This window comes from Plectropomus leopardus, chromosome 10, assembly GCF_026936395.1.
Source record: "Plectropomus leopardus strain MGB_pleo_1.0 chromosome 10, ASM2693639v1, whole genome shotgun sequence".
Lineage (NCBI taxonomy): Eukaryota > Metazoa > Chordata > Actinopteri > Perciformes > Serranidae > Plectropomus > Plectropomus leopardus.
The window spans coordinates 10,126,088-10,150,591 of NC_142185.1; the positions used below are offsets into that span (position 1 = coordinate 10,126,088).

At 37.8% G+C, this 24,504-nt stretch overlaps 1 protein-coding gene across 1 annotated transcript in view; it reads right to left on the reverse strand.

The window, feature by feature from the left end:
- The window catches only part of pth2ra (parathyroid hormone 2 receptor a), a 71,742-nt gene that overhangs the window by 44,523 nt on the left and 2,715 nt on the right, over positions 1–24,504 (reverse strand). Inside the window, exons 2-6 of the mRNA XM_088083869.1 lie at positions 17,533–17,629; positions 15,224–15,334; positions 13,121–13,242; positions 8,750–8,847; positions 1,553–1,736 (exon numbers count right to left, since the gene is read on the reverse strand). Coding sequence (XP_087939995.1) covers positions 1,553–1,736; positions 8,750–8,847; positions 13,121–13,242; positions 15,224–15,334; positions 17,533–17,629 — 612 coding nt within the window. The remainder of the gene's footprint in view (positions 1–1,552; positions 1,737–8,749; positions 8,848–13,120; positions 13,243–15,223; positions 15,335–17,532; positions 17,630–24,504) is intronic.

Sequence of the window (24,504 nt, forward strand, 5' to 3'; positions counted from 1 at the left end):
CCAGCTCATGCTTCCGCTGGGGACAGGCAGGAGTAACCAGCTTAAACATTCACAAGGTGCAGGTGGGGGTCACAAGCTCAGGCTTTCATTAGGCAAAGACAGGTGCAGAATGCAAGAGAGTGTGTAAGAAAGCTCCAAAAGGCCATGATATAATCTGCTTTGTGTGCTCCTTACCCAAAGAAAGACTAAATATAAAGGTAATAGGGGACTTTCTTGAGACTGTGTGATGAGCTTGTTAAAGGGGAAACAATTTAAAGTTCTCACTCCTGATGATTACATCCATAAAAATTAATGCAACACCCTGTCAGTAACTCCTGATTGTTTGAGTTTCTATGGACAATCTGAAAAAAGTATCACAAGTACATGCAACAGCTTCTGCACTCTAACAGTGTGAACTAACAAACCAAACCAAACAACAAATAGACTGGCAAGATAACACACTGACAATGCAGGTTCTTTCCCCTATTGTGGTATCTCGATGTAATATCTGAACTTTTGACCTGTCACAGTCATCATGCTGAATATTAATGACATGTTGAATATTAATGGTGTTTGTATGCATGTTTTACCATATATGTAGATATGTGTTAAGATACTTTTCTTGAGACTATCTCCATTTCCCTAGTATATAAAGTGAGGAGATTGTGAGGGCGCCTTTTTCTGTTCCTCTTAAGGAGAACTTGTGTGTTTTTCTTTCTTTGATTTTAGTTTAGCTTAGTTTTGAGCTTTTCAGATTTTCAGATAATATTTTTATATGATTTTATATTCCTTTTTGATTGATTGGGATCATTTTATCATTTTTGTTGAATAAAAAAAGTAGGTTATTTTTATCTAGCGCAAAGATAGAAGTTTTTCTGGACATCCACCACCTTCGCATCCAAGGTTTCTTCACACGAGGTTTGGTGAGGTCCCTTGTCATTTTCTAACTATTCTCTAATGTGTTAGAAATGATCTTATCTGTGTCTCTCAATAGAGGGACAGCAAGTTGGCTGTTGATGTTTACCTTGAATTGCTTGCTTGCTTGCTTGTGCCTGCTACTTATAAGGGATACAAGCATGTAAAAGGCATTTTCGTCTTGCTCAATCCAAAAGTGTGCTACTGCCCCTAGTTATAGCCCCAGGTGATACCTGACAACCCCACTAGTGGGCAGGTGATTATAAATCCTAAAAAGCTAATTCATTCCTACCCCAATGACCCCATGGGGGAAAATGGAAAGAAAGAGAGTAAAGTAGTTTTGATAGCTTGACACTGGATATACACCAACATCCACACAGCCACACAGGGATTAAGTGGGGAAAAAAGAATTTGATTACACTGAGATACAGCCAGGACTCTATCCTGTTTGAATGACAATCTGACGAGTCTGAAAACCAGTTCTGCAGGCTTAACGTCACAATCAATCATTCTAAGATGGTATAAAGCAGGTTTCTATAGCCAGACACTCAAAGCACTGAACCACTTCTCTTTATATAGGTCTAATAGTCAAAGCTATAGTTGTTGCCACCAGCAGTAAGATAAGAAAAAGATTCAAACAAGTAAAACTGATACTTACATACTGAGACTTGTCCACTGGTGCCATGCTGACTGTCTTTAAGTTGTCCAGCAGGGCAGAATCAAAGTCCTGCAATCCAGCACTGGAATGGACGACTTTGTCCTTCACAAAGATGCTGACTGCCCGTAACATGAAGGAGACAAATAGGTGCATGTGGATGTAGTTTCTGGTGCAGTGAAGACGCCTGCCATGAAAGGAAATAGTATTCTTTATAGTATTATCTGTTAACACTAGATAATTAACACCACAGTCAGATGCCATCCAAACTGCCAACACGTCTGAGTAGGTGATGTCTTTCCAATGTCAAAGACATTTCCTCAAGGTGTTTATGAGCTCAGGTTTACAAGGATAAGGCAAGGTCACAGTGACTGTGAGCTTTGACCTCTGACGACCAAAATCTAATAATTTTATCACTAAGTCCAAAAGGATGTTTGTGCTAAATTTGAAGAAATTCCCCTATTGTTCTCTTGAGATATTGCAATCACAAAAAATGAGAAGGATGCATGAACACAGCAACTTTGAGCTTTGATCACCAAATTCTAATAAGTTTATTATTGAGTCCAAGTGGATGTTTGTGCCAAATTCAAAGAAATTCCCTCAAGGTGCTCTGGAGATATCACATTCACAAGAATGGGAAAGACCAACAGACAATGGATGGATGATCAGATGGACGAATGGAGGGACCCCCCCCAAAAAAAATGCCTCCAGCCACGGCAATCGCTGGTGCGATGTTTTCATTAAGGAGCAACTGTATAAGTGTAAGTCTTCAGGCTCTGCTGAGTAAAGATTGAAGAAGAAAAAGCTGGGGTGTCTTGATGAGATGAGCATTCCATTTCAGCTGAAGGGGCAGTAGTGGTTGATGATTTAGTATGTCTCCAAATATACAGCCAACCAGTTTTGTAACAAAATGCCTCAGTGTCTTATTTTTGTAAGAAAAGTAAAAACAACATTTAAAGATTCAATCTTAAAGCCTCAAACTCAGTTATTTCTTTGGTTAAGAAATGCAGCCGTGACGGTGGTGATCAAAAAGCTGTCAAGTACTTTGTAGCCCACTTGCAGACATAAAGGTCTGGGAGACACATCACTGGACTCTGGCAGTGACACACTGGTGTCCTTGACGAAGCCAGCACAGACCTCTCCTCTCTCCTCTCTCCTCTCTCCTCTCCCTTTCTCTGAGATATGAAATGTGGTTCATTGTTCTCAGTGACTGCAGAAGAATCAGAGATTGTATTGGAGGTTGGCAGTCGCCCTTTAGCTGAGCCCCTGAGGAGCACATATACAATTGATTATTTTCATTTAAATCAGCACAAGCGTTATTGCTGTTGCTGCTTGTAATTACTGTAAAAAGAATCATCAGTGTTTCATCCTCAACTGGTTCTCAAGGATCAGTTAATTAATAGTGTGTGGCAGCTATATTTCTGTCGAAGGCTATAAATGTCTGCCTAAAGCTTTCTAATGTGCATTAAGGGAGATACTTTTTCTTTATACTTTAATTGAAAGCATTGATGCCCTTACCATGGAAATACTTCTTTTGCTGACCTCACTGTGCTGCATCAGATATCCCGGAATAAAAGCATCATTTTAGGTGATGCACATTGTTTACACTGACTATTAAGAGAGGCGACGGTATCACAGCAGAAAAAGCTGAAGGAGGCTGAGGAAATCAAATATTTATAAGCTGTTTTATGATATCAAACACATTGCAGTGCTTTGACCTGTGTTTGTCAAAATGCAACTTGATGGCTCTTTGAAATTTTTGCTGCAACTGTTCGAAAAAATGTGTCCTGTATGAAGTATTCCTATTCAAACATGGAGCTCTGATCACCTTCGGGGCTTTTAATGTTGTTGACGAACTTTCTTTTCCCATCTCTCCATATCAAATCCTGCAACTTGTTGTGAAAATACTGGGATTCAAGACAGGACACAGTTTCTTTTTTTGTACTACTTTTCAACGGTGACACAGAGACTATGTTTACATGCACATTAATATTCCAACATTATTCCAAATATGATAATATTCTGAATTTAATACAAGTCATGTAAATAGCATAATCTGTTCAAGTTGTGTGTTTAATGCTATCCTCTCAGTCTGTTGTTTTCTGTCTTTGGCATCCCACCCCCAGGTTCTAAATATTAAGACAAGGCCACTTTGATTAAGTGAGCTGCTTGCAGTTTCAGGAGGACAGGGATTTCCAAAAGATCTAAAGTGCTGATGGGATGATTACACCTACTTTAGAATCTGTCCTAATATATCTTGAGAGCCTTTCCACAAAGACAGTTTAAAATCAATCTTCTCCAGGCTGTTGCTGGTGCGTGAAAAGAAATGGTCTTCCCTTTACTTCTCTCTGAAGTGTGAACGGAGGGAGGTAATGCCTTCCTATACATTTAGTTTATTTTCAGTCCATCCAAGGCTGTTCTCTTGAGTTGTTTGAAATTTTTTCGATGTTTCCTAGGTAACGCACCAAAATTTGTACATAACCCATTTAACAGTGAGCCAGTAATTCATACATAACGCGTGTATTTTGAAGGCTGTAGTCACATGACCAGTGTGCTGATGGGAATACAGAATATAGCGATACTGAGCGGTCCAGTTAGGGGGCAGGTTGTGGTGGTGGATGGATCACATACCAGGGAACTTTCCCCATGAGACCAGTGCTAAGACACCTTGTGAACCAAAAGTTTGCAACTGGTGGGTTGCGGCCCAAAAGTGGGTTGCCAGCTCATTAGGAACAGACTGCAAGTGACTCATGAATGTGTCAAGTCTGTAAAAGAAATTTTTGTTTATTTTTGCAAAACATTTTATTTCTTTGTGTTAAAAGCCAACGTGTTGTTTCCATTTTGTGAAATAAAGTTGGACCTTGATCTAATAACGAAAGAGAAATCTGGACCCTATGACTTGACTCATTGGGAACCTTTGCTGTTTCGGTTAATATTGAGCCATTTTAAGGTATGTCCTCACCATATATCTTTTCCTAAACCTGACCTCCATAACTTAATGTTATATGTACTCTATGTAACGTTACCCCCTCCATGTAAAAGCACAACAAACTAAAAACTCTTTTTAAAAATAAATGTGATTTTAATTTGTTATTTGATGCTATAAAAAGAGGAGCTTTGACGTCATGATTGACAGCTCTGTTTGCCAATTGGTATGCTCACGATCAATGGTGGCATTTGGACACGTGTATTGGAGGGGGGGACTCCAAAACACAGACATTTTCCTGCAGTGACTCTGGCTCCAACTGATGTCATCACAAGATGACAGTGGCTGTATGTGGAATATTTTGGCGTCATTTTTGTACAGAAAAGTTGTCTATCTTCGTATAGAGTCTATGGCTCGTAGGATGACGTAGGCATTGTTGTGAGTCTTTTTTTAATTGTAAACAGTCTCATGGCAAATTTAAAAAGTTTATGATCCCCTAAAATGCTATTTTTCAGATTTGTGTGTGTCCCTTTCCTGTTTCTTTCTGTGTGTGCTCTTTCCAATGCCACCCTCCCCTCCGCCTCACCATGCAGAGGGTAATTGAGCACACCTGCGCTCAATCTGCTGATTAGGAGCAGGCAGCATATAAAACTGAGGAAGCAAACAATTGGAGCCTGTGGGTTAGTGTGTTAGATTCAAAAAACTGAAAAAACATGTTGTAGTACACTGGAATCTGTGATTTTTACTCCCATTTTGAAGGAAGAGATTTTGTGTGTTTATTCATTTGGACATTTAGTTGTTGAATTTAGTATCACTTTCTATGCCCTTAAAGTATTTATTTGTAATTGTAATTTAGAACACCTGCTTTAAGACAAGACAGTGTTGCTTGCCTTTTTCCTCAGTTTCAATTTTTAATGTTACTCCCCTCATTCTCTGAGCATTATTAGGGAATGTAACACTTGTATTTTGGGTTTACATATTTGTGTTCAAATGCTTGAATGTTTAATAACAATTTTTTTAAATTTTCTTAATGTCTGTGTAAATACACCTGTATTCATACCTGTAAAGTTGTGACATCACAACTTCATAAAACCCCCGACAGCTCGTATAAAGGCACAGTTTCTACGGACTTTGTGCATTTCCCCATGAATTCATCATTTTAATCCCTTTAACAGTATTTATTTACTACATATGCCTGCTTCATCATTTAAAACACAGACATGGAAATCTGACTCTTCACATGTGAAACATTTAAATGAGCTCACTGACATGAAATATTTACATTAAAACTGATTTTAAATGCTTAAGCCTTTCACAATATAGGCTGCTTCCAGTCAAATCCTGTTATTCTGAATCCAGCTTCAACCCACAACTCTGAAAATTTGGGTTCTGTTGCTTTTTGTGATCCCTGTGGGCAGATGTCAGCAGTCCCAGAGAACAACTGCTCCTCCCTGCATGTTGCCCTCGCTGAGTCACGTCAATCAGAAATTCATAAATTAGCTTTTAGACTTGACAGAAAGGCAACATGCCAGTGAGGCTGTCATATTCAGCATGGAATCAGAGTTTTGTTACAGCAACAAGAATTAATAACTAAACAAGTTCAGTACATTTGCAAATAATGTAATTTTGGCGCAGGATTTGGATCTATTACTGAGTAATTGATTTGCCATTTATTAATAATTGTGGTTTTTGATTAACCAATCTAATATTTTAATCAAAATTTGTGTATATGTTTTTCATATCTTTTTGGACAGATACAAAAGATACACATCAAAGCATAGCATAATTGAAACCCTATAACCAGCAAAGTATGTCAGTATGGGATATTGGATTTCCAAAGCTCTGTTCAATAACAACACATTTTTGTATCCAGTGGTCTTCATGAGACTTCATGGTGGTTACAATAATAAAAAAGTGAATGTTAGTCTGTGATAGAATGCAAACCCTTACGTATTAATTTCCTGCATTGGCACTGAGAGCTGGAATATGGATGTAATTCCTTGAGATATTGGGCTGCATTATTGTTGCTTGGTATTTCAGTGAGCTCTTCAATTCAAGACTTGAAATTCTTGATAAGTGTGCTTTTTACCACCATTTCTGCTTTTTTTTCAACAGTAAAGAGATTAATAAAAAAGATTTGAGGAACGCTCATTTACCCTTTGAAACGTGAAAATATTGGCTTGATTTCATTCAAAAACATGGGTAGAGGGCAATGAGCAAGAAGAAATTGCCCAAATTCAGCAAGAAATTAGTAAAAAAAAATAAAAAAAAAAAATACTTAAAATTATTAATTTTAAAAAAAAAAAGTAAAAAAGAAAAAAAACAAGGCAACTGTGTTTAAAAAATGTAAAATTCTATAGCATAATTTTAAATATGAAATAATGAGAATTATAAGTATAGTTTTTCCCTAGCTTTTTTCTTTTTTCCTAGACATTTTACCCTGGCTTTTTAAAGATCATTTTCTAAATTTACAAAAAATGTTGCCCTTTCTGGAACATTTCTTACTAAGTTAATCATTGCCTTTTTTCCCATTTTTTTTAAAGGAATCACACCACTTTGTGGGAGTGTGGACCCAATCTGTGACATACGCCATGTAGCTCCAGTTTCACATGCATCACATGTTTTGGTCCTGTCTATCTTTACAAACCCTTTGGTCTGAGCCTTTTGTCGGAACAGTTAGGAAGCTGATTAATCCACAGGCTGATTTGAAGCGGGGTCACCTTTACAATCACTCTGCCTTGGAAGCAGATCTGATTGCCTTTGCCGCTTTGCTGGCCAGACCCTCAATCCCATGGGAATAGAAATCTTCTGAACCCATTCTCACAACGTTTGGATTGTTCAGGTTCTTGACCACATCAAACTTAAAAGATAAGAAGGACCAAAACTAAATTCAAAAACTGTAAGTCAAAAAATATACTTCTTTTTATAATATAATTCTTTTTTTATAACCTTACACATGCCCACATATCAGCAAAAAGGCTCAGAATTTAGGTTAAAAATGCTGCTGGAAATGACATAATATATTAGTGCAAAGATGACTATAGGGCAGGCGGGTATGGTGAAAGTCCAACAAACCCAGGACTTTCACACGGGAGTCAGGTGTTCACTTCCTGTCTGAATGTGATTTTTTTCTACATCTAACCATGTGCATACCTCCCCTAATCCTATCCATGTACTGCCTGGTGTTGTTCTACAGGGCTCTGAGAGAGGAACTGAGTGCAATCAAACCTGTTGGCAAATTCCTTTGTGTCAAAATGGTGGTGTTTGTCTCTCTCTGGAAAGCTGTGTTCATTGCTTTGCTGGTGAAAGTGGGCATTATCTCAGAAATGGGTACATGGGGCTGTAAAAGTGTGGAGGCTGTAGCGACTGGCTTACAGGATTTTATCATCTGTGTGGAGATGTTTCTGGCAGCCATTGCCCATTTCATTTCATTTTTGCCAACATGTGCGTTTGTTGATGACCTAGCACTGGTTGCCATGTGCTTTTGTTGACAAAACATAACCACAAGCAGCTTAATCCCACCATGTGCCTGTGTTGACATCATGGTAGCGGCATCCTGGAACATCTTGGGATGACAATGTGTTGTTAAATCACATAAGAACCCCCACCCATAGTTTTATTATCCTATTTGGAACGGTGATGGAGCATAATCTTGTATAATTTTACCACACAATATTTCTATAATGTATGGTTCATAGTGTGACTAAAATGCATTTGATATACTTTTATATAAATACAACACACATTTTGTCTTTAATTTTTAATCAGTTGCCCAACTGTTCGCTGGTGGTGTTTTTGTTTTTTGGGTGGGGAGTGGGGGTTTGGTTTTTGTCTTTGTATTTGTCCTTGTAATTGTATTTCCTTTGTTTGGAAATGCAATAACAAAAACAACAAAATTACATTTATGCTGACATTTTGAAGTGTCCTCAATTTTGTCATTGTGAACACAATATGAAACACAGGACATGGTTGGAACTGTAGTATGCAATTGTAACTCAGCAGGACAGTGAAGACAACAAAATACAGGCTGAAAACAGAAAAATGGTGTGATTACCACCCCCAGGGGGCTAGAGACTTTCCAATTCCCTTCTGGACAATCTGAAAAGTATAATGGTGTCAGACACTTAACCTTGCTGTTTTATAGTTCCTGCACCCGAGACTTTCTAAGATACATGTTAAAATGGACACAGATACAGCAGAGAATCACCTTCTGCAGTGAATCCACTGATGAATGTGACATCACATCATTTAAACATAAGAAAATCCTGTCTCACCTGAAGTATCCAATAATGATGATGGCCACGAGCAGAGAGCTGAAGGACACAGCATAGCCAATGGTATACATGACATAGAGCCGCTCAAAGAAGTCTTGCTGTGAAAAGAAAAAAAGAAAGAAAGAAAGAATTGATATTCAGTTCCTTCTTCATAGCGAAAACAGAAGTTTCACACATGACTCACAGCTGCTGGGATAAACAAGATGGATCCAACGGCAACTAGAACACCAGGGGTCTAATTATTTTGTATTTACATTTTGACAGGGGAAAAATGAAGGAATAGCAGGTGCACTGAATATTAAAACTGTATTCTTATCTCATCGAATACAAGCTTTTCAAACTCCAACCTAGTTCAAAAATAGTTAACTAGCTCAAAATGCTGCAAGAAAACTCTAAAAATCAAATAGAAGAGTCAACAAAACACTTGTTTCAGAATTGATTTTAAAATTTTAACGATTACTTTTAAAGCATGTGTGGGCTTACTAAATCCCGTTATGAGCCTGAATGCAGCCTGAGATCCTCTGGCAGAGGTCTTTTTTTTTTTTTTTTTTTAGAATTGCTGTCTTTAATGTTATTCTTCCGTTTTACCTTTCCTTGTTTTTACTGTTTCAGTAATTCTTCTCAGGGTTTTCAGGGTTACTTGTGATTCCTCCAAAAGCAAAATGAGAGACAGAGCCTTCAGCTATCAGGCTCATCTTTTGTGTAGCCGTCTTCCAATTTTGGTTCGACTGGCAGACACATCTCCCCCTTTTAAGAATAGACTTAAGACCTTCTTCTTTTTTAATGCTTATAGTTAGGACTGGCTCAGGATTGGCTTGAACCAGCCCCTAGTAAGGCAGATCATGGCTTTGTCTGCCAGGGGACTTTTTATGATACACTGAGCTCCTCTTTCGTTCTTTCTCCATTTGCAAACATCCATGTTTCATGAATGCATTACTAACTTGGCTTTCTCTCAAGGTTGCCACTGGATCATGTGCTAATGCCATGGTTTTGCCTATTGCCTACTACTTCTACTATTATTATTCATACTTCTACTGTTGTCATACATACATGATTATTATTGTCACACACATACACTATCATATATAAATATATATATACAACATATATACACTAGTTTTATTATTCATATTTTTACTATTATTGTTCTAGTTGTTGATGGGCACCCTATGTACATGTGTAGTAATGCCCTATGAGCCAAATTAGGATTCTTGATTTTGGGCTTTTTAAATAAAATAGAATTAATTAATTAAATTGTCACTATTGATGTAGCAATTCTTATTTTATTGTATATCTGATCATTTCTCTTTTTTGTGTGTCTTTGTAACACATTATAACTTGTTTTTTAAAAGAAAAGTGCTATTATTTTTATAAGCATTCTAATCATCATCATCATCATCATCATCATCATTATTATTATGAACCCCCCTGCGTTTACAGTAAGGATCAGTAACTTATTTTCAGAGCTCTCACTATGTCAGTCTGAAGTTAATTAAAAGAAAAACAATGTGGGTTTATTTAAATTTATACAGTCTTTGTATGTATGTAGCAGTCTTAAATTTTTAATCTCCAAATGCTTACAAACTGGAGACAAGATCAGCAGTTTTAACAAAGCACCTGTTTTTCAGAAATCTAAGATATAATCTTCTCAAGCACTGCTGGGGCTCAAAGGACCCTCTGGATTTAGTTGATACCATGAACAAAAGATGGCTCGAGCCCCCTTCCTGGTAATATCTGTTCATTTTCACAGAGCAGATGGCAGATCCTGCAATAGGGTTTCTTACATAAGTGAGTTGTACAAAACAGTGAAGCTCAATCAACTTATGTGACAGCATATATACTTTTTCAAAAGCAGATAAGGGATTCATGAGCTTTTGATTTGTGAGCAAACAAAATACAGCCAACTTGAAGGAAGATTTAAAGTATTTAAAGTCAGTACTGAATATTTTTAAAGTCTTATTCAAATCGAAACATTTAACATTTTCATGTCAATGCACAATGGCTAATACCCCACCAAACACACTCTTTTTTTTATGGAAATGTGGCCTGGAGGTTATGCCCTGACATACTCATTTATGAAGCTGCACAAGCTAATGCATCTTCAACAACACAACCCTGAAAAAAAATAAAAATGCCTTGTGTCAACAACTGTCGATTTTGTCAACAGAAGCCTTGTCAGAGGGCTTTTATTTTGAAATAGAAAAAGGAAAGGTTGAGTAAAACAGACAATTATTTTATGTATTTGTATTTCTTCATGTCTGTGACAAATATTCTTTGAAACTGTAGTAAAGGGTGGTGTAGAATTAATATGATTATCAAAAGACTGTTATCACTGCCTGTTGCTGAAGACAGCGTGTGTCATACAGAAAAAGATTGGCAAGATTTAATTTCTCTAGATGTGCTGCAGCTGAGCAGCAGCCGTAAAAAAAATAACATCAGTTCCTGCCATGCAGCAGTCTTATGATGAATTCAGAAGGTGTATGTATGTGTTTCAGATGAAGATTGTGGGGGGTTATGCCACACACTGATACGTCATATACTGTATAACCTGGCGAATTTCCAGGAAAATATAAAGGCATGAAAAAATACATACTGCCCAAGCCTAATGCTTAGGACTGTAACTTTTTTTTGTCACACCATCCTATCATCTTACTGCATATTATTCAATTGGTTCTATGGTTCCACGGTTCTCTCTCTACCTGTAGAACTTTTATGCTGCAATTGTGTACACGCTCCACCTTCCCATCACTGCCTAGTCTTCGCACATTCATCAGCCCCATCAGCCATCAGTCTCAGAGTCATCAGCCACCAACATCAGTGTCTGGACTCTATGGGGGATTTATCTGCTGCAGCTTAGGTGCTGCATGATGACAAATCTCCCTCAGAAGTCCAAGCACCTTTCTGTCAAATCTTAATTATCACATCATTTGTTGATCTGTACCCCTGCAATCTGTATTAAACAACTCTTTTTATTCACTTGTCTCGCCTGATTGAGGTGTATTTTGTTTCAAGCTGCACGTTGTCTCATGGTGTTTTGTTTTTTAAGTGAAGAAAGTAAAACAATGGCTTGTTATTTGGCTGTTTATCCATGAGTATCAGAGGAGTCACACTGTCTCCTCTCAGATCCAAATTAAAAGATTTCATATCAGCTTGAGGTATCCACCTCAGACATCCCTCCATACTTCTTGGACTCTCAAATGAAGTCTCAACACTTTGTTTTTGTGACTCAAGCTGGACTCAAATTCTTGAGTCTAGCTCTGATAAGCGTTGAATTAAATAGCAATCCCCAGCAGGTGGCTGTGTTCAGGGAAAAAGCGTGAGAGTTTTTCACAAAGTCTCAACAACACACAGATCATCATGGCTCCCTGGCCAACAAAGCATTAATGAGTGTTTACTCTTCTTGACAGGCCGACTCTCTACGTGAACACTTATTTTCCACTCCTCAGCCTGTTGGTTAGAGCAGAGTCGACTTCTCAAAAAGAAATACTCTCCAACTATGATTAGTGTTCAGTATCTGAGCACCAGTTAATTTAGTGCATTGGTCAGTTACCTGCTAAGTATCAGATTAGAGGAGAAAGAGCCCAGTGATTCTCAATTGGAGCATGCAAGATACATTTTGGCTACTGGGAGATAATTACACAGGAAGTTCTGTGAGAAAAAGCATAATCCTCCTCCAAACAATTTTGCCAACTTTTCAGACATTTCCACAACATTTCAGAGAACATTTAATTTTCACTGTGCTTTCATTTCACTACATTCACTTTCATAACTTTACACATTAAGATGCTTGTATGAAAACATATGAGTTTATAAAATATGATGTTTCTTCATTTTTTAAATAATTTTGAGTTTGAAGGTGTTTTTTTCTATTTTAAATGGGTGAGTTTTGGCATATTTTTCCTTTTTTAAAATAACTTTGAGTTTGGGATGTTTTTTATTTTCAAAGTTTTTTTTTTTAAATAATTTTGATTATTTTGGGTGTGTGTTGTTTTTTTATTTTCCCCTTTGGCCTCAAAACAAATAATAACTCATACAAACAAAATGCACTGCCTGAAAAGGGACAGTCACTCTTCAAATGAACTCCTAACAAGGTATAAATATGCAGCGTGTGATGAGGAGTCAAAAGTTGAAATTGCTGCATATTTAGAGGAAATAAGCAAAAGGAGGTGGGAGCTACTGTTTCAGAGGATGGTAGTTGTTCATTTGGTAGAAAATCATGTGAAAAGATATGAATTAACTTCTGTGACACCAACCAAACTTTGCACAGTGGCCCTACGTGACAGTAAGTAGACACGGATGACTCGCATTGAATTCCAGTTATCATAAATAACCAAATCAGCTGCTGCCTCAATATTTGACATTCATACTTACTCTCCCATCCTCGTCAGTGGGCTGCAGAAAGCGTAGACACTCGGAGTAGTTGGTCCATGTTTTGTTCCAGCGGTCCACATACACCCAGGATCCATTGACATCACACTTCCTGTATGCATTTCCTTTAAACGCATACTTTTACATTATTTTGGATATTAACAACACAAACAAAAAACAGTTTGGTTGTAATTAAAGCATTTAGGTGGAGCTCATGGAATAGTCAAGTACATTTATAACAGTCTTGATATATTAAATGTATCCTCATATAACGATTCATGTTATGTAACAATTTAGCACCCTGCAAATTGATGTTACATGGGTTATGTTAAGGAAAAGAAACATGGTGATAACCTTAAAATAACTCAAGGATGGCTTAGTTTCAAATGGCTGTCATTCACCAATGCCTCATTCACCAATGTCTTCCTGAGTTTTATCTTGTTTTTAAGAAAATTCCAAGTCTGTTTCATGACGTGTTCTTTAACCCCAGAATAGTTTGCACCTGTGTTCTTAAATGATATATTCCACTGTCCTCACAAATCAACAGAGGGCACAAGACTGCAGTGCCGTGTGCACAAACATATACACAAGAAGCAGAAAACATGAGAGAAATGAGTCTGTGGAGTGGAGCCCCTGACTGTGACTCTGACTCTGATAAAAAAAAAATTAAATATTCAGAAGTGGAGGTATTTCTACAGACAGTAAGTGCCAAACAAACTGTCATATTCAGTAGCATAAGGAGTGGATATAAAATAACACAAGAGATACATTGGATGCTAAAAATGTGCGTTAATCAACCACCCAAACTAAATACCACAAACTTCATGCGTCATAGTAATACAGCTCTCAGAGCAGAGCCGAGTGCCACACCCATCCCAACTGCCAGTGATATTTTCTGGTGTGATCAGTCAGCAATTATTACCGTTACCGTTTAGATAACTGATGTGAATTACAGTGTTAGTGCTGTGTATATTTTAAAAGAACAAAAACATTTTTTTAATGATTGAAAGAATGAATAAAATATTGCAAATTCTTAAAAATATTATTGTAACATAAATCCTATAATATTATACAACTGTAGAACTGAAGACAACAACAATCCATTGTTCTGCACAGACATGTCAGCACAAACTGTTAGAGTGCTGCTTCCTGTGTGTGAATTCCATTTTTAGAATAAATTCCAAATGAAAAAACATGGTAAATGTCAAAATCTTGCTAAAAAGAAATTTCATCTTAAGTATGGTTGGTGAACGAGACTCCCTGAGTGAAAAGCCTGATAGAAGGTCCTTTGTTTTCTGACCCATCCACCACTTTGACCAGCCTCCTTATGCAGACAACTTCTTTCTTTACTCCCACCAGCACATTGGTCACATGATCACAGCCTTATCAATTACGTGGGTTATATATAAATTGTGGTGCATTGCTTTTTAGCAGGTGTACATGCAAACAGTGCATGGGAACAGCCTGAGGACCTCCTCTACTACAAGGGTAAATCTACACAGGTGTATTTAAATATTTTGGCTAGTTACACCACTTGTCGAGGTTTTGTTGGCATCTACAGACAGTGCTTGATTAATATCTCCCTGATTGCGCTGATAGCTTTGTTGGCATCTGTTCAGTAGGGTACATTTTGACATGCCAGACTAAGACAAAGCAGTAAACACAGGAAATTAAAGATGGCCCAATTCCATTTAGCTGCTTTAGTTTCAGTGTTGCGTATGCTGGATCACTGTCATATTGTCATGACTTACTGGGACACAAAAATAGAATGAAGCCATTGCTAATGTTACGAGAAAAAACTGTGCTTTTTCTATTACATGGTCTGCTGTGAAAACGCCTATTAGTGCACAAAGTCCAGTGACCAAACATACTTCTTATAATAGCTGCATCCATCTTCACCTCAAGCAGAGGTCTCATTAACCAGAATAACTGGTAACAGCCAGGAAAGAGTTTAAGACCTTGAGGGGAAAAATTCTTTCTAATATGAAGTAGAAAGGCAAAAAACAATACTATTTATAGTCTAAATAAATAAATCTAACTTTTTATTCTTAAAGTTTTAAGTGTTGACAATGGTACATCTGCAAAATAATGAGATAAACTGTTAACCTTTGTGATTGAAGTCGTAGATGTAAGACGGACAGGGAACCTTGGTAACCAGCCCAGGGGATCCATGGGGCCAACATATAAGACCATCCCAGTCTGGAGGGCACACTTCATCTACAGCGAGAAAAATTCAGACAAAGTCAACATACACATTATGTCAGTCCTTTTTTAACACTTTTTTTTCTTTTGCTGAAGACACATATTGACATTTTTTTGATCTATAGCCTGCTCACGGTGTATAGAGGCAATGAGTATTCACCCCTATATTAAAACACTAGTTAAACACCTCTGCATACACTAAATCTTGGTTTAGGCTTATTTTTCCCATGAAGGCACATGTGGTCTTGCAAACAAGTTATTCACGAAACCAGTTGATGTCAATGGATTTTACTCTGTAGCATGAATACAAAATCAAAAAACACTTGTTCTTGTGGGTAAGAGCCACTTAAGGACATAAAAATGGACGCCCCAAAAATAAATGAGCACCTCTTGCTGATTCATCTCCTCCCTTTTTCACAAATGACCATACTTATATATGGAAAACTTCAAAAGCAATGCTCTTTCTATTCAGTAAACACACAAAATTCACACTTTACCGCTGAGCATTCTTTCAGTATAATAAATGTGAATCAGTTGGAGCTGCTACATTTGAAAGTATTATTTGGTCAGCATCTGGCTGCCACAGCTACTTTTTCATGCTACATCGTAAAGGTTTAAAATTAAAAACAGTTAAGTTGAAAACAGTTTCATCATACATGGGACTATATCACACTTTTTTAGTTGACCATCTCCTCAACCCCTCTCCCCAGGAGTGACTGACCAGTGATAGCTTAGCAGTCTCAACAAGGGAGGGAAAGCCCATCATGCTTTGGATTTAAGCAGTGTGCAAATACTACTAACTAATACAAGAGAACAGCAGGGCAGTGTTTGTAGTGCATTTACCAAAAAGCTGAGCACAGTCTGGGGAAATACGGAAATGCTATATTTGAACGTTGGATTTGCTTGGGGCCAAAAATGTTTTTGAATGAATGTTTTAAAAAAGAGCATAATTTTACGGATCTGTTAGCACAACAGAGTTACTGGTTTTCCTGTCTGCTGCGAGGCTTAACAAACATTAACTGCCATCAACATTTATTTGTTTGCCGAGCTTAAGTGGACCAAGAAAAGATTAATGCTAGTAGCATCAAAGTTTTGTTGTTGCTTGCCAGAGCTCCCGGCAGGATATGAGTGACAGTTTATGCAACCAATGGAGGAGCAGAACCAAAAAAGAATGCCCAGAACATCTGTCAAACTACCATAATGACCAAACTCACAAAAGAAAGAACTGTGAATCATAAACCAAAAATAAGAAATGCAAACGCAGGCAATTCACACTGAAGCTGTGAGGTTCAAATGAAATGTCTTTGTGTTTGACACTGTAGCTCTTTGTCATATCATGGCATAATGGTAACTTGGGGGTTATAGCTTTTGTTTGTTGATTGGCATTATCCCTTTTTTTCAGTTTTTATCAATTTTATAAAATGAACCCCATATTTGCATCCCTGTGAGATACATAAGTCTGTGAGGTACATAAGTCAGAGAAAAACAAAAATCGAGCACTGAGGTTTCAAATTGGAAAAATAATTAATTAAGTAGGACTCAATATTTTGTGGGGTTACAGACTTAATTAAAAGAAATCCCACAAGCACATCCTGGATGCTATCAGAGGCTAACATTTTCTAAATTTACACTCCAGAAACCCCAGCCAATATGATAATGTGCGTTTGCCAACACATCAGCTGATCCTCATAAAAGCCTTTTCTCTTGTAAAATTAAAATTGCAAACATAGTTTGAGAATATAAAAAAGCAGCAGAGTGTTTTCAATCAGTTCATAGCTAGCGAGCACTAATGAAATCTGACAGTAAATAGTGAGTCCAAGATTATAAATGGGAAGTTTGCCTTAGTGTACTAATGTTTAAAATCCATTTACAATTGTTTGAAAAGACATTTTTATTGTAAATTCTTTTGTAAATTTGCTACGGAACTGCACAGAGGCCATGCTAGCTTAAGCTTGCAGGCATAGTAGCAATATTAGGCTACATGGGGGCAGTGTTGAGTAAACAGTCAATTGTTTACATAGCCTATATCTTCTGTCCATAAATTTACTGTATATATGTGACGAAACAGACACAACACATAAAAGCTTTTAATTTTACAAAAATTCCCCTGCCATTTTAAAAGTTGAAATTAATGAAGAAACTTCAGATTACTCCAAACATGGACAACTATGAAGCATTTTGTAAAAATGTAACTTTCTGTGCACATATGTTACCCGGGTCAGTGTTGGAGAGGTTCTGGTAGCACTGCAGTTTGATTTCATAAAGGATGTATATCTGCTCCTGTGCAGACAGAGGACCATCATACCCCATCTGTAGAGCACAAAAAAACAAGATCAGATCAGTAACCCTGTGTATCTATATCTGTTTGTGTATCATCAATTGCCTTGGCTTTTCTAAAATGAGCAATTACTCTGAGTAATGGGACAGTAAGTCAGTTATTCCTCCGCACTGGCAACAGCCTAGGCTCGAGGCATTTCGGTCTGGCACATTCTTTTGACTGTAATATTCCACGAACGCTTCGTGGACACTTTTTTTTTTTATTTGACCAATGACTTGGATTTAACAATGAGCTGATTATATTTGCTGGATAAATGACAAAGGCCAAGTGTCACAGTGACCTCGTCAATCTCATTCTTGTGAAAGTGATATCTCAAGAACACCTTGAGGGAATTCTTTCAATTTGGCACAAATGTTGAAACTGGATGAAACCGGTTCAATTTTGGTGGTCAAAGATCAAGGTCACTGTGACCATGAATCCATCTCATTTTCATGAACACAGTATCTTAACTCAGTGCCATTGACTACATCAATTCAATATCGGCATAATATACCCCCCACCCCCACGCTCTTGACTGAGTGTCCCGCAGGGTCCGAAGCGTTTACTTTGAATGAGTGTTCAAAGCAGGCCCAATTGCCCGAATACTGCAGGTAGGAATAATGGAATAGGATTCTCTTTTGTGGGTTTTCTCTCTCTGAACTGGGGCCGTGATTTGTTGCATTGTGCTGTACTTTGTGTATTTACACATTAACACACATTTGTAATACAATTTTCAGATGTCTTTTATATCATTGAAGGCAGAATTATAACATTCAAATCACTGTTTTGCTTGACAGACTCCCTTTCACAAAAATGCATTTTTCTCAGCTTTCTAGAAAAAAGTGGTATTTTGGATGAAACTAGCCTCTATTCAACTTCAGATAAATCAAGAATGGAACAAGGTGCAAACAAACGTTTTTTCCATGACAAAAAGGAGAGTTTCTTCTTTCATTTAAGCTGTTCGGTGTTTTCAGAGTCTTTGTACAAAATATTCTGTGGGTCTTGAAAGATGACACAAAATGGCCAGAAAAGCTGGCACAAGCCATATAATAGGGCTGGCACTCAGTGAGTTAAGATGGCCTTGAAGGAGTTTCCTTAAATTTGGCACAAACTTCCACTTGGACTCAAGAATGGACTGATTAGAATCTGGTGCTCAAAGCTCAAAGGTCAGGGTCACAGTGACCTCACAAAAGATGTTTTTGGCCATAACTCAAGAATCTTAAGTCTTCTGAGCTGTCAGAAGGGACATGTATATGAAGCATCCATGTTTTCGTAAACACTGATGTGAACTGTAACTGCAACTTGACTGGTGCACGAACACATACAACCGCATGGCAGGATATCTTGTCTGGGTTTTTTTTTCAATCACTCTTTCAGTGATTTCGTTTATTCTTTTCTTGTTGTTGCTGTTTCCAGACCTTTTACTCCCTGTTAGTTTCCTATTTTTGCACTAATATTCTGGACACTGTGTTGTACTTTACTCAGACCCATTCTGATGTGTGACTTACCTTACATCAAACACATGAGTCACTCTTGTGGCCACAAATGAAGAGAGTGCATAAGCCACCCTGTAATGTCAGCTCAATTAACAGATGTAATGTAAATAGACATTGCCTCAAAGTTTCATATTTGTCTGCAGAGACAGTAATTATTTCAGACATTGACATTGTACATGCTCTGAAAATCTGAATTAAGACATCATTATGGATTCATGCTCTCTCATGACCTGTCATTCTGTCGAGGAGAATTACATTTTATTTATAGCACCATGTCAAGTTTACTGAACTGTAAAATCAGATTACTGACAGACCGTTAAGCATAAACAAGTCAGGCATACTGACTGTCCTTTACAGACTATGTCCCAGTATTAAGATGTGTATGCTTAAAATTGGCATTTCATTTGTCACAGTGGAAGAGGATGTTTTCTGATGTTACTGCCATTTCCCTGGAGTGTTTATTATAATAAATGATGTCAATAATGTCTCCCTATTTCGTGGAAACTGGAACTGTTGTAGCAGCAAAGCTTGTGCAAAAACTAGATTTATCCCTGAATATCTTAAAGATATTGAAGATGGTGCTTATATATAGTTACTCCTGGTTAAACACTAAAAAGGTCAACAATACAGTATGTGTTTCAAGCTTAAACCTTAACCACACATGAGGCACATGCACACACCGGTCTCTGGAGTCAGAGCTGTGTGCTTTGAACGCCCACCATCCACCCCAAACCTCTCCCTGTAGCTCCTGTGCAGCATGTCATGGCAAATCAACTGGGAAAAGTGTTACTGGTGAACATATTCCAGGCAGAATCTGTACATTTGCTCCAAAACATAAAGGGATACAGAGTCAGGAGTGAAGATTTAATTACTGAGATGAAGGGAAAGCTTTTGTTTCTTTAATTTGGTGTGTAGTCAGATAACAATGGTACTCGGGCGTTTTTTGGAACTCACATATAAAGTACTCGGGGAATAAAAATAATCCAATGTAAAAATATGAATGTAAATTGCCAAAAAAAAAAGGCAAGTGGAATTTGGAATTCATATATTGAATATCAAGAATTTAATGATCCCATTAAAAATACATTTAAAATTGTAAGGGAAAAAAAGCCACATTGGTTCCATCCTTCACCAACCAAAGGTCTCTGAGTATAGCAAACACTGTCTGAGTGTAGCAAACACTGCCACTCTTACACCCCCCTCCTCACAGACAATGTGTTGACAAGCTAAGGGGATGCAGAGCCGGTGTAGACATTGTTAGAGGCCAAAGAACGATGTCAACTGACAAGGTACAGTTATATTACTGGATTTTGTGCAAACTCTGACTCTGACGCAAGACTCTGCTATTGTACACACATTGTACATCTGATTGTTTGCAAACTGTTTACATGTATAGATTAGGTGTGCATTCAAGTAAACTGTTGATGTCAATAGGCCGTAGCTTAATGGCTACATTGGACAGGGTAATTTATTACATGCTAGTTGATACAGGTCTGGGTCCAAACTTAAAAGGCTTATTTGAAGATTGACAAGGACAGAGACTATTTTTGGTATAAACTGGAATTATTTATTTATTTGCATGCAAGACTGAGACATAACTTGAAGTAATGCCGTAAAGCCATACACACTTCTCGCGAGAAAACAAGGTTACATAGTGCTGAAAGCAGGCAACCAGGGCGCTCTGTGGAAATAGGATAGGGACACCATTATCCTTGTTAAAAGTTAGTGTACTATGAGATCGATTTAATGTTACATAGGTTAGATGCAGCACTGTAGGAATGTCTTCGAGCTGCTCTCCACTCAGTTCAACGTCTGCCTAGTTAGCACAAGCTGTCACACCTGACACTGAGCCTTTTAATGGTCCTGCACCAACACTGAAACAGCTCAACTCTGTAAACACGTTAATAACTGCCAGGTGAGATTAGCCAAGTGATGCTAACAGTTGGCGCTGTCAGTGTGTGTTGGTGTGTGTGGGTGGGCAAACTCCAACCACATATTCCCCAGTGCATCATGCTGCTCATAATAAACAAAGAGAGAGAGATAAAGAGCTAGGCAAGGAAGACATGGAAACAATACTTTAAACACATCTGTACAATAAAATATTTTATCCATTTTAAATAGTAAATATACATATACTGCGTGTGTGTATATATACACACACACACACACACACATATATATTCATATATACATAAACATAGTCATGTTTACATGGGGGGGCAGCAGAGAGTACTCTGTAGGTTAAATGAATGCTGACTTCCAAACTCATATTGATGTTGTTGGTTTGCATGACTTAACTGAAGTGTGTATTTAAGGGATTCAGCATGAGCTGAGAGCTTCAATATCAGACAGAACATGCTGTCATTGCAGGACCTGCTTTCACAAACACTGCTTTGTAGAAATGAAATGTGCATGGATCCGATCATGGAAAAAATGTCCCGATGGATCCAGGAAGTGATGCCTCTCTTTATGATTCAGCTATATCCCCTTCATCACAGTGTACCCTTAAACCTTTTTTTACATGACTTTTAAATGAATTTCTTATTAAAATAATATCCTTACTCACTGTGTTTGAGTCAATTTTCCTGTGAAAATTAAATAACCATTAGTGATTCTATAGCTCTGCTGTTTAACTCTGTAACTTACTTATTGTTAATAAGAGCCCTTCAAATATTTAAAGAAAAAAAGAAGAAGAAGAAGAAGAAGAGCATGGTGTTATTACATTACACTGAGGAGCAGCTGCTGAGTTAAGCATGCGGCACCTGGTAAAATTTGGTATAACGGTCTGATCCAGTGTTTGGCTTAGTATAAAACCAGTTCCAAATTTTCACACCAGCTCAACTCTGCCCACCTCTTCCCAACATCGACATAAATTAGTTGATCTGGCTTTCTAAATAACTCTAAAAGACAATGTTGATGCTGACAAGCTGCCTCAGTTTATCAGAGATAACAAGGGGGCCCACTGACTTAACTGTTCACATAACATCATGTCCTAATTTGATGCGAGTTTCAAACTATCACACCATATTGCATTATATCACACTCTGCATTCGTTTGATAGAACTCAGCTACCACCACACATAGATTCTAATTCTTTGTGAAACACTAATATTATATAGAACGGTGTTGTGTGCAAGACATTTATACATTTCTGTAAAAATGGCAGCCATGTTCACAACTGACTGCATAATGCCCACAGTATGTGTTAATGAGTGAACTCACACATACTTTTCAGGTAGCGTTTGATGTGTTGCTCCATTCTGGAAAATGTTTCCCAAAGATTAGTTAACTTTAAGGATGAATCTTCTGGAAATGCATATGTAAAACCAGGGACAATTATGATTCATGGAGAGTAAGTTAAGAGTCAAACTCTATATGTTCACACTAATTGGCCTTTATTACTATTTAAGACACCCTGACGACCCCATTTGAAGCATTGAATTCTGCATTAAAATGATATTGTTATGCCATACGCACATTTCTTTTCCCTATTGAGAATTCAAGGATCTGCTCATATGCAGATATTGAGATACCTGTAGGCAAAACCACCGGTATCATTCCACTGAAGTAGCATTGGTGCGCGTTTATGTCTGTACATTCAGATATGAGCCAAGAGTTTGTCAATGTTTAGCGGCAAACTCTTTTTCATCATATCATCAAGAAAACGAAATCAAAGATGCATGTATAGTGTCTGTCAGTCAGAAAGGAGACAGTTCCTATCTGTCCAAATTCAATGGCCAGCCAAAAGCAATGACATTCAGTAGTAGCACTTCTGCTCTAAAGGAATTACTTGAATGCAAAAAGACACACAGGCACAAAGCAGCTGTTGCTACTGTGGTCCAACAATGAACAGCTGTTATAGTTCAGAGGCTGCTGAATCAATTTATTTAAAAAACCCTACAAAACCTTGGCATTTCTGTCTCAGCACAAGGCTTCTGGTGTAGAGAGAAGCTTTCAGCTCTGGTGTGTAATCTAAAGCTACATAATCAGTCACTTCTCTGCCTTGTTTCTCCACACTGCATCTTTTTCATTCCTTGGTAGCCCTGGTGCTGAGGGTGCTGTCCATGGTGCTAATTACGCAGAAAAAACTCCTGCTCTCAGTTCAAAGTGGTGACAAAACAACACCCTTTTTTCATGTTACACTCCCTTCTGAACAACCAACAGCATCTTACACAGGTCAGTGACTAATAACCAAGCAAGTTTGGTGACTAACTTCAGATATTTCCTCAACCATAGCTTATGGTACAGTCTTCAGAGGCCTTCACCTTTTTGCAGCAGCTCGTCACTACCAACATTCAAAATGAATCAAACAGAAATCTAACTACGTAAAAATAAAAAGGAGTTTGAACACGAAGAGGAGCAGTTACGTAAGCGCATGAAATAATTAAGTTTTCATTTCAGTGACACTACAGAATATAGTGTCACCAGTGCAAATCTGAAAAAGGTTAAAAAAAAAATTTAAAAAAAAGGCAAAAACATCCACAGGCAACATGTGGTAGGCCGCTTAAACAGCTCTGACACAATAAGCATGTGAAAAAGGCATCGGGGTTGTCAGTGACTATAAGAGTAAGCCTGAGGATGAACAGGTTGTCCCAATGAGCGCACACAATGCAACAACACGTTCTCACTCCAAACTCATCAAATGCAGCAGCTTAGTGGCCCTATGCAGGGTTTCCCACACATTCATTTATTTGTGGCAGCATGCCATGCTCAAAACATCTTCCACCACATATCGATTTTAAATTTTTGCAGCTGGACCTTTCATTAGGAACGTTGTTGTTATTGAGAGCATCACAATCTCAGCGCACAGAGGCATAGCCAAAGCAGCAGACAGCCAGGCACAATAGAGGTCTCAATCTCAACCCGAGCCCGACAGGTCCCGATGGGTCCCAAGAGGTCCCAAAAAGTTTGAAGTGTTGGGCCAGATTAGGGCCATGAATGCTTACTAATTGATCAGGTTGGGTAGGGCTTGGGCTGTGGGGAAAAAAACATATTTTCTTTAAAACATAAATTAATAAAAAATATTAAAAAGTGAGCACTCTGTGCTTGATTTATTTAGTTAGTGTTTATTTAAAATGTCAATCCAACATATATAATCAACATATATAGATACTATATATTCAATGACTGATTGATATTAAGCGTCTGAGCTGCATTTCAGCTGCAGCACATCTAGAGAAACGGTGGCTCACTGTTTTTTACATGTGATGCTCGCATTTGTTGACTCTGTACCACTTTATACTGTAGTTTAAAGTCTTTCTCTGTCACAGAGATGAGCAAATACAAGGATGTTTGTTTTACCTCAACTTCCTTGCTTCCCTTTCAAAAAAAAGCCCTCTGACTGTGGCTGTGGACAGAATTCCATCAGTTGC